The 18689-nt window shown below is 52.1% G+C and overlaps 2 protein-coding genes across 4 annotated transcripts in view; one reads left to right on the top strand and one right to left on the bottom strand.

Annotated features, from left to right (window-relative positions):
* The window catches only part of TMEM63B (transmembrane protein 63B), a 48590-nt gene extending 41018 nt beyond the window's left edge, over positions 1 to 7572 (bottom strand). The window contains exons 1-2 of one of the 3 annotated variants that reach the window (XM_087774035.1): positions 7424 to 7517; positions 5841 to 5948 (exon numbers count right to left, since the gene is read on the bottom strand). In XM_087774035.1, the coding sequence (XP_087630161.1) occupies positions 5841 to 5884 (44 nt within the window). In that variant the 5' untranslated portion in view covers positions 5885 to 5948; positions 7424 to 7517. Of the gene's footprint in view, positions 1 to 5840; positions 5949 to 7423 lie in introns of all 3 variants that reach the window. The other 2 variants (XM_087774034.1, XM_087774037.1) reach the window with 2 other exon arrangements.
* Positions 7573 to 7606: 34 nt separating this feature from the next.
* MRPL14 (mitochondrial ribosomal protein L14) lies at positions 7607 to 18357 on the top strand. Its single transcript, XM_087774038.1, has 3 exons — positions 7607 to 7704; positions 15070 to 15163; positions 17696 to 18357. Exons 2-3 carry the CDS (start codon positions 15090 to 15092, stop codon positions 18060 to 18062), a joined length of 441 nt encoding a protein of 146 aa, XP_087630164.1. The 5' UTR covers positions 7607 to 7704; positions 15070 to 15089; the 3' UTR covers positions 18063 to 18357.
* Positions 18358 to 18689: the final 332 nt, after the last annotated feature.

Below are 18689 nucleotides of genomic sequence, written 5' to 3' on the forward strand. Positions count from 1 at the left end.
CTTACCACTCTTCACGGCCTGGCATTTCTACCCTACCAAGCTAATGATACACAGTCATAAGATACATTATGCTTATGCAGGATAACCAAGTCCCACCTTAATCTTCTCCTTGATTAGATAAACAGATTGATCTCCTTATGTTTCTCACCATAAAGCTTTCTCTCCAGCCCTCAGATTATTTTGTAACTCTTCTGCATTCTCCTCAATTTTTCAGCACCCTTTTCTGAGCACTGACACTGGATTTAGACTGAGTATTTTAGTACCAGTCTCCCTAGCACCTCCTACAGCAGTAAAGTCTCATTCCTAGGGCTACTCGCTGCTGCCTTTCCAGGTGTCAAACATTTCACATAACTGCCAGGCTTGAAGGGGCCTGAATAGGTCACCTGGTGAGATTCTTTGCTTCAGGCACAGCCAGCTGCAACTCATCCATATCTACAGACTTTGGGCTAGTTTGTTCTAAAACAAACAGCCCCCTCCCCCCCCCCCCCCCCCAAAAAAAAAAGCATAAAAAAACCCCTTCAAGATAGCCTCCTCTTCTGCTTCATCATCCCAACTGATATTGTGGAAAATCGCAAAGTCTGAACTCCCTCACTGCAGGTGAAGTGACTTCCTGCCCCGTCTTCATCACGACTACAGTCCTCTAGAAGTACATTGCTCTACATCCTTGAAGACCATGAAGTTCCCTCTTCCATCTTTTCTTCCTCAGGCTACACAGTCCTGGTTCTTCTCATCCTTCCTCCCACACCATGTTTCTAAAGGCCTTAATCATTTCTGTTGCTTTTCTGGATACTCTCTTGTTTGCGCACATCCTTCTCCAAGGGTTGCATCTACATCTGAGCCTGGTCCTTCAGCAACATCTCATCTGTGTTGAGGAGAGCACTAGTTGCTTCCCGCACCTTAGAGGTGTCACTCCTCATACAACCGGGCACAAAGCTTGCCTCATGTTTTTCTCCTCTCCAGCAGAGCACTAACTCATCCTGCTCGCAAACCCTGGTCATGCCAACATTTTCCCCTGCCCTGCCTAGCCAGGGTCCCCTTATCAGACAGGAACCAAGTACAGCTTTTCAACTAATTGTGGGTCCACTTGAGAGATGCTTCTTATCTCCCACCCCTTGACTGTTTGTTTACGAGGCTGACACTCGGGTCAGTGACACAGACAGACTTAAATAAAGATCTATCACATCCACCGCCCCCGCTCAGCTGGTAGGCAAGTTCATCCTTTGCAGGCAAGGGCGTTGACCGACTTGACATGACACGTTCCAGACAAATGCACGCTGATGGATTTTTAATCAGCATCTTCTCCCACCTTCTTAACAGGATAAACACTAACTGCTTAACTGTTTATTCCAGTTTATTTAGACAGGCTGGTTGTAGTCCCATTCTTTCTCCCTGCATTTCAAGGGATCAAAACTTGGGATGTCCCTTCACTAGATGCTCTCTAAGGTGGGTGCTCACCATGCTAAAGTTGTCTATTCTTTAAGAACTTCCAGGGAAATTTCATAAGGCTTTGCCCACATGCCCACATCTAATTTACCTAACGGATCTTGTCACCTGTTCTGACTTGTGCTTGGAGTCACTTTTTAAAATTAACTCCTCTAAGTACCTCGTCACCCTGACCTTCTTTGCAAGGTGAAGACATTCTTACTGTCACATTTTATTTGTTCCTTTTTTCCACGCAGCCAGGAGCCAATTCCTTCTTCTATCCAATAGCTGCATCAGCTCCTTCTGCCCTTGCTGGGAGTTCACACCGAGTTTCACATCCACCACAAATCCAGTTCCTTCCTCCCAAATTTATAACTTTGCGACTCATGCCAACTCAAGCTGCCTTTTCTGTGTTGTGAGCAATAGCAAGCCCCTGGGCAGCTACCGCAGTTCAGCAGACACACAATAATTCATTTCCAGGTCTATGCCTCGAGCATAGACAAGAGCCTAGCAAAACCAAATCACCAACTTGCATACGCAGTCATCCTGGGGAAGATGTCAGCTTCACCAGCATCACCTGAGAGCCTCCAGAGTCCAATGGTTTCACACAAAGGGAGTCTAGACCACATGCACAGGGAGTTGAGGGGTGAATCCCTTTTAAGATCTTCTTTGGGACCCAAAGGCACTAAATTTTTGGCTCAAGAGCCCAAGTATCCTAAGGTCAGCTGCAGAGACCTCCCCAGCCTGTGTCACTGCCAGGCTCTCTCTGACCTCCAAGCAAAAGACATCAGGTGTTGATAATTATTTCAACCAGGACACAAGGCCCACTGTCATCCAAGTTTCCTCTAAGCAAAAGATCATGCCGAGATTGTCTCACACCCTGGCTCTGAAGGGACCTGAGACAGAGCCTACTAAAGGCCACTATTTAATTAGCAAAAGCAGGGCCAGGCCAACACATGACTCTCCTACTAAATGCACTCTGGTAAGAAATTCCACCCAAGAGTAGCACCCTCCCCCTGACCCATGTCAGCAACACATCAGGAGACAGTGGGATGCTCTTAAGGGAGCCTGTCAGAGCTGCTCCTCCATGCAGGTCAACACGAGAGAGCACACCACCTCCCCACGAGCAACAGCACGTGGTCTCCTTGTTGGCGTTACGGAGCCAGAGGTCACATCGCTGGTGGCAGCTGGCTGTCTGCAGGGCGATGCTCTTCTCCTGGCTCAGTGCAGAGACCTGCACGGACCCAGCGGGAGCATCCCTAGGGGAAAGGGATGTCAAAGAAAGCAACTGCCACACACACAGAATTACAGGGGTGCAGAGGGGATGAGCACACCCAGCGCAGGCACTCACAGGAGCAGCTCTGGGGACAGACAGTCCTTCTAGGGAGTGACAGGCAACAGTCAGGCAGGAAAGACCTGCAGCAGCCGCTCTTCCAGCCACAGAAAGGCAGACAGGTTCTTTGCTCAGAGGCAGCATGGTTGTGGTGGTGCAGGAAAGCAATTGCAGAACGTACTGAAAACAGACAGACATGAATCCTGCCTGCGGCTGCTTTCTCCTGGTGCTGATGCAATGTCCTGCTTTTCAAATACACAGTCCCTTAAGAGATCCAACCCCTTTCTTTAATGCAATAGCACAAACATCTCCCCAGATCGGGCCACAAAAAGAGGCATCTTCAAAACCTTGCTTTAAGCCAGACCCGTACTACCAACTGCCAATTTCTCTGGGGAAAACCAGCACGCATAAAACAAGACCTCTCTCTCTTCCCAGCACAACCACCATGTGGGTAGAAGCTGCTGGCATCAACAATTAGACCAAAGCACATCAAGAACAGGAGACCTTGCTCAAAAGATGCAGTGGGCTATGCCAGCAGGATCCCCATCTTGCCCATATAAGATGTGTAGCCACTATAAGAGCCTGGCCTAGGGAGAGCACTGGGATACTGGGAAAGCATTCCCGCTCCCCCACCTGGCTTTACAAGGGATGGGAAGGAAGGGATTTGAAAGCAGAAGAGGCGGAATGGCAGGCAGGCAATATCAACATGCAAGAGCCATGGGGCTCTTGCAAGAGCCATGGGAAATACAGAAGTATTTCCACCACTGCTTAGGAATCACGTGCAGGGAACGCATAACAAGCGCGCAAAGATAACCCTGCGAAGAGCTGGGAGTGCTGCATGGAGAACCACGGAGGAAAATGTTCTACATCTCACGCTTAGCAAGAGAGTCTCAGGCTTCCTGCAGCTAATCTGTATTTGGAGCAGAGGGCAGACACCCAGCTCCACGCTGGAAGGACACGAAGTGAGAAGGCAGTGCCAACTGCAGGCCTGCAGGCTCAGAGAAAAGCCATTTCATATTGCAAGCCTTTGCTCTACAAGCTTGGCACTGGCTTCATGAATCTCGCCCTCTCTCTGTTGCAGACTGCGCACACACATGCGCGTTTCTTTTTCATTCCTTGATTTTTGTTTTTCTCCTTTTAACCAACTTTCTAGCCAATGCATCAGGCCTGCCCCCCCCACTCACTCCCCCGAGCAAGCCAGAGAGCTGCTGAGGGGACAAGGGCTGCAGGCAAAGAGGTGCCTCCTGAGAAGGCCATGCTCAAGGCAGTTCCTACACGCACCGACTCCCCATATGGCTAGCGAGATGAGGAATCCTTCCCAGCAAGAGCCTGAGCTGCACGGGGCATGGGAGAGAGGCCAAGGGCTGCAGTCTCAGGCAGCCGGTGCTCCCACGAGGAACACAGACCTACCCTCAGAGAGGCCGGCTGCCCCACACTGTGGTCCTTCAAAGCTAGAGCATCAGGACCAGCAACACACCTGTGAAGAACAAAGTGGCAAAGGGACTCCCTCTCTCACTCCTTGCCTGGAAACCTGCTTTTCGGTTTCCAGCTCAACCTGCAAGCAAGCTCCGAGCTCCCCAGGCTTGTTTCCAGAGCCGGGAGGAGCAGGAGACAGCTCTGCTGAGACCAGACACAGGCGAACCTTCCTCTGACTCACACAGCATCCCAGAAACCACAGCCCATTTGAGGCTCTGCTGCTCCCCCCTCAATGCCTCCTGAGCCATCAGGCAAGACCTGGGACCCTGCAGAGCCAGATGAAGTGGTAGCAAACCTGCCCCTTTGCTTCAGGCTCCAAGCAGGGCCTCTGTCTCTTTGTGTGAGAACAGGCGGTGGGCTGGCACACCGGCCGCTCGCCACAGGAGCCGCTGGCGAGGGGGCACAGCTGCCTGAGGGCAGCACGGAGGGGCTCGACACAGCAGGCTGCCGGGCAAGCTCTCGCTGGAGCGAAGGAGGTAGGGCAGGAGCAGCCTGAGGGACAGACACCAAGGATTGCTCCCTCTCTCCATAGTTCCTACCCCCTAGAAAGCAGCTGCTAGATTAAAAAAGACTTAACGGTACTGTCATTCAAGGACATGGAGACAATCTCCATTTTCGAAACATCCCCATCCTCGTGTCTCATCCCTGCACCGCAAAAAGCCCCAGGGGAGATCCGGCCCCAGCCTCCAGCAAGCCCTGTCATCCTTGCCTCCGTTACCCACTGCAGAGCTCTCAGATGCTTTGATATGCAAATCAGCCACAGGATCCATAACCGGCACCGTCTGCAATTAACAGCGCACGGAGTATCCTACGCCCAGGGCCTCCTCCGGCACGAAGCAGGCACCCCACGGCTGCGCAGGCTTCACGTCAGAAGGTGCAGGTCCCGGCTGTCTTTCCTGGGAGCGGGAGGTGACACCCGCGGAGAGCCCTCGGGTCCCCAGCGTACAGCCTCACCCTGGCCGCCAGGATGGAGACGGGGCGCGTACGGGCCAGGGTTGCACCGCGGTAGAGATGGGGAGGGTGGCAGAGAGCCACTGGCAGGACGCTGCGGGGCTCCTCGTGACCCGAGGCACTCCAGCTACCCCGGGGCTCAAGGAAAGCGTAATTAGCAACGGACAAAAAGCAGGCCCTCGGCACTGCCAGCTCTCAGGCTTTTATCATGGATCTCATGCTACCTGGGATTGTCCTGAAGTCCTAGTTCCCAGAACGAAACGATTTCATGAGAATTTTTTTTCTTTTGATGTAAAAGTTCATCAGAAAAACCCCAAGCAAGTTCCTAGCCCATTTTATTGCTGAAGAAAGCTAAAAAATATGACCAAGGATATTTTAAAAGCCCAGAAGGAAAAACAAAAAAACACCAAAAAACAAGAAGTAAAGGACTCAGTATTTTTCTTTTTTTGGCTCAACTCAGGGCTTCAGGACATTTCAGGATAGTCGCACTGTACTCCGGTCAAAGGGGAAGAAAATGGAGCATTGCAAAGCCTCACGGCAATGCCTTCTTGACAAGAAAACCGACACCCTCAGAAAATACAGTAGCTTCAGTTCCTTCCAAGGTTACTGAAGACAGGAACAGACAAAAATAGAGCAAACTTAGTGCAACAAAACATACTCATGAGCCAAACCAGATCCTCTTCCCAACCCCCTCAAAGGCATCTTCTTTCATGTTTATCTTGCTCCTATGGTATCCAGGTGAAGACTGCAGAACGGACTTCTCTCCCTGTAAAGACAGCGTATTCCTACCACTAAAAGGCTCGAGACAAAAATGGCCTTTCCTAGGCAGATACCAGCTAATTGCAGTCATTAGAAGCAACATCCTTAATGCTTTGCTATTTCTGGTTTGAACCCTCCTGGAGCTGGTTACGAGCTGAGTAGTTGGCTTTCTGCTCTCTCAGAAGCATTAAAAGAATAAAAGGCTATTGGGGACCGTACAGCATGGGTATTTGGAGGGGAAGGGTACAGGTCTCTGCAAGGCACTTGCAAAGGCTTTGTCCCACGCCCGGGTGGGGCATCTGCAGGGACCATCCGAGGGGCACCTGTGCCGTGCAACCCTTCAGTGGCTTTGTGACCGCTGCTAATGGGATGCTCCTGCCCTGCAGCCCGTGGCTTCCCACGCGCGCTTGCTCTGGAGGACGACACGACAGAGCAGGATGCTTCCAGAGTAACAGGCAAATGCAGGGCGCAGGGCTTCTCGTGGACTACGCACGACTAAATTAGCACACCCTGAGCACGCACTGATCAGCCTTTTGCTTCCAGCTCCTGCTATCGAGGGAAGAGCAAGAGAGGGAGGTGCCCAGAATCCCAAATTCCCCAAACACCTGGTCGCCATCCAGCTGAGAGCTATCAGAGCTGCTACGGGCACTGGGCTGACCGCAGCCACGTCACAGATCTCTGGCACGATGCCGCCAGCAGGTAGCTACATACAGACATCCAGGGCGCACTCCAGGACAGGAGGAAAAAACCACGGTTTGCTGGTTCGGCGGGGCTGGTGACCACGACAAGAGCAGAAAGGGGCCGCCTGGCTGCGTGACCGTGCACACAAGCCCCACCGAAGAGCTCTGTGCTGAGCTCTCCAGGGCAGAAGAGGCAGGGCGATACGAGAGATCTGCCGGCTGTTCCCACCCTTGAAACATCCCTCCTGCCGCCCCGCCGCTCTCGGTGACGGCGGCGCCCGGAGGAGGGCAGGCAGCTCGCCAGACCCAGCACGCACAAAAGCGGCCTCGGCACCCCCGACGGCGGCCGCCGGTGAGACGGGAGCCGGTGCCGCCCCGCAGAAGTGGCCCCGCCGACCCCCGGGCTGCAGCAACCACGTTACCCGGCCGAGGGACGGCGCCCGGGGGGCGGCCGAGAAGCCGCGCTGCCCCGAGCCGCCCCGCTCCTACGCAGCCCGGGCCGGCCCTGCGGCGGGGGGGCACACGGACCGCTCCGCGCCCCCCGCCCCGCTCCGCCCCAAGATGGCAGGCGGCGCCCCCCGCCCCAGCCCGCCCCCGCTGCGGGGCTCCGCGCAGCCACCGCGCCGCCCGGCCCGGCCCGCTCCGCCCTCCGGAGGGCCTGAGGCGCGGCCGCTGCCACCCCCCCCAACCCCGGCAAGCGCCGAGGCGGCGGCGGGCTGCGGCCCCGGGCCCGCCCGGCCTAGAGGAGCCGCCGCGCCGCGCCGCGCCCCGCCGTGCCGCACCGCACCGGCAGCCGGCTTACCCCGTGTCAGGCGCGGACTGGCTCCCCCCGGGCTGCCGCTCCGCTTCGCCCCGCTGGGCCGGGCCGGGCCGGGCCGGGCGCTGCGGTGCCGCGCTGCGCTGCGCCGCGCACGGGAGCGAGCGGCGACCGCCCGGCTGGGCTCGGCTCGGTTCGGCTGGGCTCGGCTTGGGGCGGGGCCCCGGCGGGGCGGGGCGGAGGCGCCGGCCCTGCACAGCGGTGGGCGGGGCCCGCGGGCGGCGGCGCTGCGCATGCGGGCGGCGGGCGCGCGTTTCCCCTCGGAGGTGCGCGGCGGGGGGGGCCGGGGCCTGCGCTCCGGGCGGGGGCGGGGCGGGGCGGGGGGCGCACAGGCGGCCCCGGGAGCGGCGGCGGTTCGGGGCGGGGGGGAGCGGAGCGGAGCGGAGCGGGCCGGGCGCCGGGTGGGGGCGGCCATGCGGCAGCGGGCGCCCCGCCCCTGAGCCGCGGCGCCGCCGTCGCGGGGCCTTCGTCTTCCCGGGCGGGGCCGGCCGTGGCCTGCGGACCCGGCGGCCTGCGGGCGGCCTTGCCCCGCCGCCCGGGCCCGCCTGCTCCCGGGGTGCAGGCTTTCCGGCGGCGCCGGGCCCTCGTTCGTCCCGGTGCCCGAGCCGCTCGGGGCGCGGGCGGGCCCCCGCAGCCCCCGGGCGCTGGGGCCGGGTGGGAGCGGGCCGCAGCTCGCCTGTGGGCCCTGCGGCGCCTGGGCTGGCCGGGTGCTCCCTTCCCCCGGCTCCCGGCCCTCCTGCCCGTTTGCAGGGCTCGCCGGTGCTCTGTGCGCAGGGCCTGGAACATCTGAACCCCGAGCTGCTCTGGAAAGACCGAGGCGCGCAGGCCCCGAAGGTGCCCCGTGGGTTGGGTGGCGCGCAGCAGGGCTGACAGCTGGGGCACCTTGCAAAAGCAGCTGGGAGCCGGAGCCTGGGGCCTGCCTGTCGCTTGCACACAGGGCGCTGCAGATGGGGTGACCGGCAGCATCTTGCCTCTCCGACAGGCAGCACCCTCTGCTCCCGCCGGGCCTCAGCCCGTGCCCTAGCAGTCTGGAGGAAGAACGCGCTGTTCTGACACTGCACGTGTGTCCTTCGGCGCCTTTCTTTGCTTCAGAGTTCATGCGGGGCTGCGCTGCCGGGATTAGGCTTGTGTGGGACTGAGTAGTCATGCAGCAAAGTTGGACCAAAATTCTTGTGTCCTGACAAGTGCGGCATTTACTCGTGTGTGTCATGGGGACTCGGGAAGTGTGGGCGCTAGTCTGTGCTTTGCTGGTTATTCTCCAAAAAACTCCTTTGGAGGTCTGGTGAGTAAGGGGAGGCAATTTGGGGAAGAAGACAGCACGACAGGTTTCTTATAAGCGTGAAAGACTTACTCCCTGTAGTAAAAGCAGGTGGGCAGCCAGCCTTTTTAAAAGCAGGATACAGGTGCTCATCTGAGCTGCGTTCACTTGTCTGGTTTCGAGACTTCTCCAGGCTTACCTGGGGGGGTCTTCTTGGGGAAGGAGGGAAACTGAGTTAAGGGAAGTTTCTGAGTGAGAAGCGAGGCTTGTTCCAGCAAAGCTGCAGGTAGCTCTGTGCCGCCTTGCGGCATGAGTGTGCCTTTGTCTCCAGCTTAGTTTTCTCTTAAGCCTGAATTCTGTCTGTGTTAGGCATCCTTTTCTGGCGTAGCTTTATCAGGAAGGCCTGGAGCCGCTATCGTTCTTTGTTCTGTGAACAGCTAGCCTAGGTCAGTGGTTCCTGACTTTTTTTTTTTTTTTTTTATGGTGGAGCCACAGCTCCCCCCCCCCAGCATGGTAACTGCTGTCTGGTTTGTGGTCACACCTTGCTGGTTGGGACCTGGTCACCCACGTCAGGGCTGGGAACAGAATCTGGTCTGTGGCTTGCCACCTATTGTCCTGTTCCTGAGACCTCGGTACTTTTAGAAGTAATAAAGATACATTTGAGAGGTGAGAGCAGCATTAAGTTATGGGACTGTGAGCAGTTTTCTGAATTCACGTGGAATTCCAAAAGACGTGGACAAGGCAGGACCTCACTGGGCTTCACCTCCGGCCCCGCAGACTGTACCAGAGAAGAGCGTCTGGAATTAGATACCTGCTCTACCGCTCTTTCCCTTTGACCTCAGAGAGGAAGTTGCCCTGTCTGTAGCTTAATTTCCTGCTGGTGCACTCGGAATAACCCCTTCCTATTTTAGTACGGCGCTGTGAATATGAACATATAGAATGGTTTAAGGTGCTCGGATACTGGAACAATAAGAGCCATAAGTACCTTAGAGTCAGGACTTCTGGATACTTAAAATGTCAAAAATAAGTTTTCCGTTAAAGATATTCAGCTCTTTTTTAATCTGCCTTTCCTGATTGTGGTCTGGAAAATGAGGTTAGTGTGTTCTGCTTCAAAATTGTTAACAGATGTACCTGTAATGAGTTTCTGTTGGTAACTCGGATCAATAAATATCGTGTTTAATAGCTAATCCTATTCATAAACGGAATTCGAAAAGACTTAATTCCTCTTTGTGAATCCTGGCCTTTCTGACTGTCATTAATGTAAAACCAGTTATGTCTTGGTAATGAATATCTTGTGTTTTTTAACACATGCAAGCCCTTCATCACATCGTTTCCTTTATGAGGAGAGCTGTGAATGGATTGAGTCCCATAGTTCGCAGTTGGCTCTTGCAGCTCACCCTGGCAGACGGTCTATAAATAAACCTGCAGTGGCAGAGTAGGGGTTTAGGTATTTGCATCGTGCGTATTGTCTTGGCTTTATTTCCTGCATTTTAACGATGGATGACAGATGCAGTTCAAATCTTTGTGGTGCCTGGAGCTTGTCTATTTTGGTCTCTTAGAAGAATAAAGGGGATGTTCGCCCCCATTGTTTGACTGTGCAGATCAGGTTACTACTATTAAAGTGAAGAATGTTTTTTCCTGTTCTATTTTGTATGTTTCACAGTAGGCTTTGGGTAGTAGGCCTCAGCATTTGCTTGCAATATCCATTGGTTTTCCGTGGCGCCTATTTGTGTGGATGAGTTACTAGCAGAAAGAAGGAAAAGAAAAAGCTGAATGGTTGTGGAACCGCAGATCTTGGGAATATAGGGAGCAGGTGTCATTTCCAAAGGAAAGTAACACTGGATTGCTAGGTAACAGCACTATTTAAAAGTACGTTTACTCTAGGATGCAGGCAGGGTAAGAACGGCATCTTGACTGGTTCTTAGGGTATATGCCACTGATAAAAACTTGGTCAGAGCCATTGCACTGGCCTCTTGAGTGTTCAGACGCAGACCTTTTTCGTGCTCCCATCGTTAATAGTGCAGATTCATACAGACCGTTCTTGTGAAGCACGTCAGTATTTTTGCTGAAATGAAAGAGATCCTTTTCTTGTCCAAATCTCCCGGTGTTTCTCCAGAGATACCGTCACGATGTAAGTCTGGGTTGGCAGTGAAAGAAGAAGTCCCAGACTTCTGTTTTGCCACATTCCCTCGCAGCAGCATTCATGCGGCCATGGGATGAGTTGGATCAGGGAGCTGATCTAGCTGAGAACTGTGACTGATTTACATGAATGCTAGAGCCAGCATAAGGGAGGTGATGGGAATGTGTGTTGGGGGGACACAGGGCTTGCTTTCTTGGTACTGTGTGCCCTGAGGTTGGTTCAAAGTGAGTATGTAATCCTCCCCTCCCTATCTGGAAGATGTCCTTGCTTTGTTTCGGCTCCCTGAGGAGGTCTACTTGCATGTTTGCATGCAGTTGACAAAATTATTTTATGTGGCCTGCTTCTGTTAGCTGGGATGAAATTTTCCAGAACTCCTCCATTCAAAACCCACTCAAGATTGCAGTAAATATAAATTAGTTCTTTAATCTCAAGGGAAAATGGTGAAGGTGGTAGCTTTAGTATGGCACTTGAAAATGGCGCAGTGGGTAAATAACTTCCAGAGGTTTATAACTGGTGAAGAGTTCCTTTGTTGTGCGGTGTTGGAATTTGATGTCCATCTGTTGCACTGAATGTGGGGGTAAGGCTGAAGGGCCCTTGAGAAGGGAGTGTTTGCTGCAGCAGGTTATTGCGTGCTGAGACTTATTCAGTGAAGTAGAAATCAGGTCGTTTTAGTGAATATTTGATCAACAGACTCCTTCACCCTTTCTGAATCTTACTCTGAACTCAGTCTGAGGTCTGTGCTAGCTTCTAACTGATATGTGGAGCGAAGCAAAGCATCTCTACGGTTCCAGTTTTAAGAAAGTAGTCTCTCTAACCATGAGATAGAGCCACTGCTAGAATTCAGGGGCAGCAGGGTAGGAGCTGGGAGAGAGGTTGCTCTGCACGGTTCTTTACCACTGCTTTGGTGCAGCTGCATGTGGCCTACGCTACATCAATAGTTGCCTTTGTGTTGGGCCTTTCATTTTAGGATAGTGTCTGTTTAAATACTGCTCTTGCCTAACATGAACAACTTGGAAATTAATCCTGCTTGAGCAGGAGATTGGACTAGATGACCTCCAAAAGTCCCTTCCAAGATAATTCCGTGGTCAGGAGTGTATTAGTGGCTAAGTACTAAGCAGCGGTGGTATTTTTCCCATCCAGGGTATTGTAGGCTGCACTCCTGTATCAGCTAGGCAATACCGACAGCAGATTTCTGGGAATTCCTGCAAATTTTCCTGTGCTTCAGGGTTATGGGGGTACTCTTCCCATACACCTCCGAGCACTGAAACCTGACGACCTGGGGAGAGCCACCTTCAGAAGCAGACTCGGGTGATGTGCATTCCCTTTGCCTGTGCTAAGTGCAGCCTCTGCTGAGGCTTTTTGAAGCCTCCCAGTGCGAGGCAGCATCGGCGCCGGGAAGGAGAGAGGTGCCGGGGGCGATGGCTGTCGTCGCTGTATAGCGGCTCTTCAACTTTGGCACCAACTCGGAGCACTCGTGTGGCAGCACCCAGCGTGACAGAGTGGGTGGCTTCTGTGCCCTTTGGAGTCTCGTTTAGTAATTAGCCGCTCCACAGAGCGGGAAACCGAGGGCGGAGGAGATCGAGTGCCCTGTTCACAGTCGCAGAGGGAGCAGGTCGGGACTGGATCTGGTTGAGGAGCGCCTGTAGACAGACAGATGTGATTCACTGTTCGTGAAGCTGCTTGCCCCTTTGAATGCTGTGCTCCATGCCACAGATGCATTCTTTTCTTCCCTCCACCCTGAACCTTCCTGCTAATTGGAAGCATCCCCCCCGTTTACTCAGTTCCTAAAAGGATGCTTCATACTAAATAATCAATCATACGAAGTTTCTTAGCTTGTGACACATCTTAATGTGCCGAGGAATAGTTCTTAGCAAAGAAGGGGGTGCTGAGTCATCCGGAAAAATAAACAGTCCTTGGACACTTAGCACTGTTGATGCTTCTGCCGGTAGTTGTGTGACTTCAAACCTTCAGTGCTGCCACGGGGCAGAAGCAAACGGTGACTCCTCCCAGGAGTGGGGAGTGAGTTCAGAGTTTAGGCAGCGCTTTGGGACTCTGACATGCAGCCTTGAGCACATCCAGCTATGCCGGTCATGACGTCGCTGTCCCTCTGACGGCGGGCAGAGCGTGCGCCCGCGCCTGCTCTGCCACCTCTCCTATTGGTCTTACGTAGTGGTGAGGACGAACAGCCACCGAGGCCACCGTGCCTCTACTACCAGGGGAGTAGAGCTGGGCTCCCTGGGAAGCGTCCGTCCAAGACAACAGAGAGGCCAACTGGCTGCTGCTGGTTGGGTCTTCCAGAGAGATGCAGGGCCTCGGTGCGATTCTGGAGGATGTAGGAGCAATATCACCCACTGGGTTTGAGTTTCACACGGGGAAACGGTACACCCAGGCGCAGGATGGGACACCGGCTGTCCTCCGTGCCGTCACGGGGCGTGGGCTTACAGCAAGGCACCGTAGCTGGACTTGCTTAGAAATCCTCGCAGCAGCAAGGCCCAGGTAATGGGACCTTGATTGCCAGCAGCACTGTAAATACCACAGGGTCTTGTTTTTGTTAGGATCACGCAGCTAGGTAAGGAGCTGTGGCAAAAACTCAGCCTTCTTGGAATCTCATTTCAGAGAAGGGACAGTGCCGGCAAGCTCTGAAGGGAAGCTCTGAACTCATCTGGAGATCTTCTACCCCACAGAAAAGTGGCTTTGTTTAGCAAATAAATGTAAGCTTTGTTGCTGATCTCTTCCAAACCTGCCGGTATGACAGGCGAGACTGTTTGCCACATATCGTGTGCTTTGCTCAGGGAGCGCTGCTACAAATTTGCTGTGGTGCACGTCTCCAGTACTTCTCATCTTGCTGTCAGGTAACGCTTGGGCTGTAGAACAACTGCAAACCCTAAAAAATACAAACATCTCCAAGTAAGCAAACGCACCGGGGGAAAAATAAAAACAACAGAGAGTAAAGATTTAGCCTGGGTTTTACTTGGTTGTAATAAGAACAGCTGTGGCATCGTCTGTCGGAAGGCTCTGTAGGTATTTTTTTCTCCCTAGAGAAGTTAGGTCAGCTTTGTTTTTAAAATAAAAGTTAAGAAAACGGCTTTACAATGTACTGCTACAGTTTGGCCCTAAGCTCATCAAAACTGGCAAAGGGAGATAAGCGGTCAATGTATTTTTAATGTTTACTTTAGAAAGGAGAGAAGCGGAGCACGTGTTGGTTACCCTGCCGAGGTCTGAGCAAGCGGTGTCATGCAGCGGTAGTTGCAGTGGGAGGGAAAGTCTTCGCTTTACCTGAGCTGGCCTGAAAGAGGACTGGCTCTAGGTCCGTGTCGTTCCCTCCCGGCGCTTGGATCTGCCGGCGTAGCTGCCTGGGCCATCGCTCCCTAGCCGATGCCTGGCAAAGTGACGCGGGTTCAGGTAAGCCTTTGCGATTGCGTGTGCAAGGCGGTCCCCGTGTCCGACAGAATGAGATGAGGGAACCCCCATAGGTGTCGTCGGGGAAGAGGCTATGGTAAACTCAGAGGTTAACCTCATCACCCGGCTCTGCTGCAGTCGGGGCAGCGTTTCAGTTGAGGCCGAGCGTGCACCATAAAGCTGCAGGGAACTGTTTCATCTGGGCAGCCGTAATAGGGCGAGATTGGCAGAGGTGTGATGCTGGTCTCTAAAGGCAGGCTGCTGAACACCTAATTAACTCTATCCCAGCTGAAACCAGGACCATCTTGTATATGCTAAGAGGGAGCGTGCCCCCACCGGCAGAGCTTTGTCTTGTTTCTTCTCTGGCAAATTGTTTCTTGAAGCTCTGATGCCGGTCTGCAGAGTATCTCTGGGTTTTTGCTTGGTTTTTATGGGTAACATCGGTAGCTTTTACGAGTAACTCTAGTAGCTGTTACTGGTCACTGCGGCCTCTAAGTTGGTTCACATCCAAAGTCCTCAAACCTGCTTGTTGTTAGGTGGTTCACAGTGCACGCAGAAAGGGCCCTTACCTCCGTGCACAGGAGACTGCAGCGCAGCGATATTGAATCCAGCGTCGTAGTATACACATCTGAATTAATACTGTCTGCTGAATTCAGGCAGGGGTTGTTGATCTGCTTTGCATCGTGCTGCGGATGCTGTTAGCACTCTCTGTGCTGTGGATTGCGGTGACTAAAGAGGTGCTGAGACTCTAGCGTGTGATCCACATACGCAAAGTGAAGTGATACAGATTTTGTCCAATTTCCAGAGTTCATAATTCTCTTGTTTCTTACGCAGGGCGGGTTACCGGAATCCAAATGGCTCTCTTGAACAGGCGGTTGGGTTTATCCTTAACCCATCTAAGCAGCACAGTGATCCAGCGACACTTAAGGTAATTTTCAAATCCTGCTTTTGCTTTTGTGTTCTTGGGAGAATTTCCTGATTGAAGGGAGATGCTGTTAAGTAGGTCAAGCGTAAGATACAGTGTTTCTAATTCAAAAAAGATGTTACAATAAAACAGAATCTCATAGCTGTCCCTTCACAGGTTGTAAAGTGAGCCCAAACACAACCAGGGATGCAGGTTCCTGGCAGCCTGAGTGTGGTCTGAACTCTGCATTTTTGTGTTCTTGTGAGGAGGCTTTTCGGCCTTCGAGGGCGATGCAAGGGCCTGCAAGCAGAAGTTGAAAGTGCCTGTGTTTCTCAGCCAAGTCCAAAAAGGCAACAGCCATTCCCTGCTGATGTAAAGCCAATTACATGTTTAAAATTATTCCAGAGTTTGTCATTTCAGTTATTTAGAACAAGAGTAACCTGAAAAATTATTGCCTCGTACCTTAACAGTCTCCATTTTGTTATTTTTCTTTATGTCCTTGTTCCAGGCTGAAGGCATTTAAAGCTTCTTAAATTTACGGACCTCATGTTTTACAACGCCTTGCACAAAGCTTAGAGCCTAATCCCACAGTACGCTTGGTGCGGGTATGGGGAATCCCTAGCGTATAGCTCTTTGAAGGGTCAGGGCTTCAGTTTATAGGGTGAGAATAGTCATTCCCATGACTGTGGTCTGGAGAGGGGATTAAGACAATGCTGAGGGCTAGGTTGTGTGATAGTCCCAGGAGCTATCTCGAGGAGGTATCTAAGTCTTACTGGCTTTCTCTGTAAATGGGCTGCATGAGAGCATTGGCCAGTAGACATTTAAAGGATATATATATACGCTGACAGCAAGAGGGAGGCCAAGTCCACAGAAGTGAGCAGTGCTACTGCGGGACATCAGCAGTCTTAATGGGGAAGCCTTTTCTTTGTGGTGGGCCTGCTTTGGATGTGGTGGGGTTTTGCTCCAAGGCTGTGGTAGAAATGAAGGAAGGAGGAGAAAGAAAAAGTCCTCCTTGTGCAGTTACTCTTGTCTAGTGGTACCTGGGCAATCACACTTAGAGTTGTTTGTTACTGCTGCGTTGTGGACATGGTCCCACCTAGGTTTCCCCTTCTCCTTCCTGCAGCAACACTCTTGTCCCTTTCCAGGCTCCTCCCTGCTGCCTTCCCTGCTGTGCAGCCACAGCCTGGCAGGCGGAGGATAGAGTGTGCTATACCACAGTCCCTGCCAGGGGATAGGATGGGAGAGGGTGGCTGCTTGCAGAGGTGAGTGACTTCTGAGAGAGAAGAGAGGTGTCCTCTTGTAGAGGAAAGCTGGGGTAGGCCTCTGCTGCAGGAAACAGAGCTTGAAAGGCAGCACTAGACCTCTGGAGCAGTTAGACTAATGCAGACTGATCCAGCTGGCCTTCCCTTGCTGCACGTAAAAATGCCTGCTTCAACTGATGTCCATCCATGCTGTGTTTGATACTCAGGGGATAGCTTGCTCTTCTTCTAGGCAGCATTGCAAATACAGGTCCTTCGTCTTCAAGAAGGGGTGGTGGTCCCCATTGGTCTTTATTTACTGTACACGCTTCTGCTCTGCAAAACAAGGTGAACGGTTAGGTTGATTCTATATGCTGTCTGTTCGAGTAGTTCAGCTGACAGCAGCTTGGCATTCTTGCAGCTGTCTGGCCAGCATGTTTCTAGTACCTTACTACAAAGCAGTTGTTTAGCAGTAGAAAGGATCTTCCTGCTTTTTCCGATGGTCTGTGTTTGGGTGTCCTTCGAAGAGAAGCAACAAATCACTTGAATTTGAGCTTGCTGGATAAAAGAATAGCTGTTCCTGAAAGGGAGGTTGAATTATTTCTCAGTTTATTCCTGCTGTTCCCAAGCATATTCAGAGTCAGATCTAACAACTTAGTATCGTGCAGTTTATTTCTGTTGTTTCTTACTCCTGATAATCCCACAGAGCAAACAGATACAGAAGAGACTGCGTCTCTCTGGGTTCCTCTCACATGGGGAAGGTGATGATCTGTTAGATTCTAGTTGGTGGCAGCTTAGCACTGCCACAGCAGGACCTCAGAGGTCTCACTGAGAGCAGAATAAGATGGGAGACCCTTGTAGACTTCACCAAAAAGAAGACTGGTCAGAAAAGCCCTTATTGCTGGGGACTGTGTACAAGATTGAAAGAGCCTGACTTGAGTCTTAGCTTCCTGTAGCCTGTTTGTGGCAGAAGCAAGCACATTTTTGTGCTTGTAAATTGCAGTTGAATGGAATCATCTGCAGTTGCTAAAAAGCTCAGTAAATGCAAGCCACTCTTCACACCATCTTTTAGTCGTGTTTCAGAGTAGAACGGTCGTTTTATGTTTGACATTCAGCGAAGACTGTGCAAAGCCCAAAGTAGCATCTGGCTTTCAAAGAGCACATTGAATGCAGTAAATGTGTCACCCATGTGGTATGTATTTGTTGCTGGCGCCTTCCAAGTGGTTTGTGTAATGACAAGATCCTGTGCTGGGTTTGCCCTTGCTCCCCAAGGATTATTGAGGAGATCTGTCTCTCATTCTTTCCTGTCTTTTGCTAGTGTCACTGGAGCATGCCGAGCAATACAGAAACTCACCCGCGTGCGAGTGGTGGACAACAGCGCCTTGGGGAACACGCCCTACCACCGGCCACCGAAATGTATCCACGTGTATAACAAGACCGGAGTTGGCAAAGTAGGAGATAAGATCCTTCTGGCAATCAAAGGAGAAAAGAAGAAGGCTTTAATTGTAGGGCACAAGATGCCTGGCCCGCCCATGACACCTAGATTTGATTCCAACAATGTGGTACTCATAGAAGACAATGGAAATCCAATAGGGACCAGAATAAAAACACCAATACCCTATATCCTGCGACAGAAAGAAGGAGAGTTCTCCAAAGTATTGGCCATTGCCCGCAACTTTGTATGAAAGCTACGAAAGGTCTCTGGCAATCCTGTTTATATCCTTTCATACAGTAGCTGTTCCTTGGTCCTTTTCTAGAAAATGGTGAAACATGAAAAAGTTGAGGTTCATCAAGAGTCTCTTTTCCTGTTTAAGAATTACAAGCAACTAGTTTAAATGTTGAAATACCTTGTTTTTCTCCAAAAGAAGGTTGATGTATTTCACAGAACATCTGCAATGTGGGAAATGGTCCTTCACCCTTACTGCTCCAGTGGTGTTAATTTGGTCTCTAATCATTAAAATTGAGAACATTAAAATCCTCCTTGTTTTGTACTGCTTGTGCTCTCTTTTCGCTATTTCTGCCTTTCCCAGTTCCCCAGGAGCAGGACAGAAAGCACAGTCCCTGGCCCGGTGACACTGGCGTCTGCAGAATGGATTCACATCGAGTAGGAGAGAGATATAATGAACTTTTGGTGCCTTGGGCACATTCAATAAAAGGATTAGTTTCTATGTCTTTGCCTAAGAAAAGTCTTTAGGAGGAATCAGAATTGGGAGAGCGTGATGGCCTATAGCTTCATTGGTGTGTGGTTGAAGAGGGTATGCCCAAGGTGGGGAAGCAGAGGTAGGAAGGGGAGGTTTGAGATGCAGCCTATG

Source organism: Nipponia nippon, unplaced genomic scaffold (genome assembly GCF_047370975.1).
Source record: "Nipponia nippon isolate SJK-2023a ecotype South Korea unplaced genomic scaffold, ASM4737097v1 scaffold_4, whole genome shotgun sequence".
Lineage (NCBI taxonomy): Eukaryota > Metazoa > Chordata > Aves > Pelecaniformes > Threskiornithidae > Nipponia > Nipponia nippon.

Bases quoted from the DNA above. Each gene is read 5' to 3' on its own strand.
- MRPL14 (XM_087774038.1), top strand. From the start codon at position 15,090: ATGGCTCTCTTGAACAGGCGGTTGGGTTTATCCTTAACCCATCTAAGC. The intron at 15,164-17,695 runs GTAATTTTCAAA...GTCTTTTGCTAG, and splicing joins GTGATCCAGCGACACTTAAG to TGTCACTGGAGCATGCCGAG.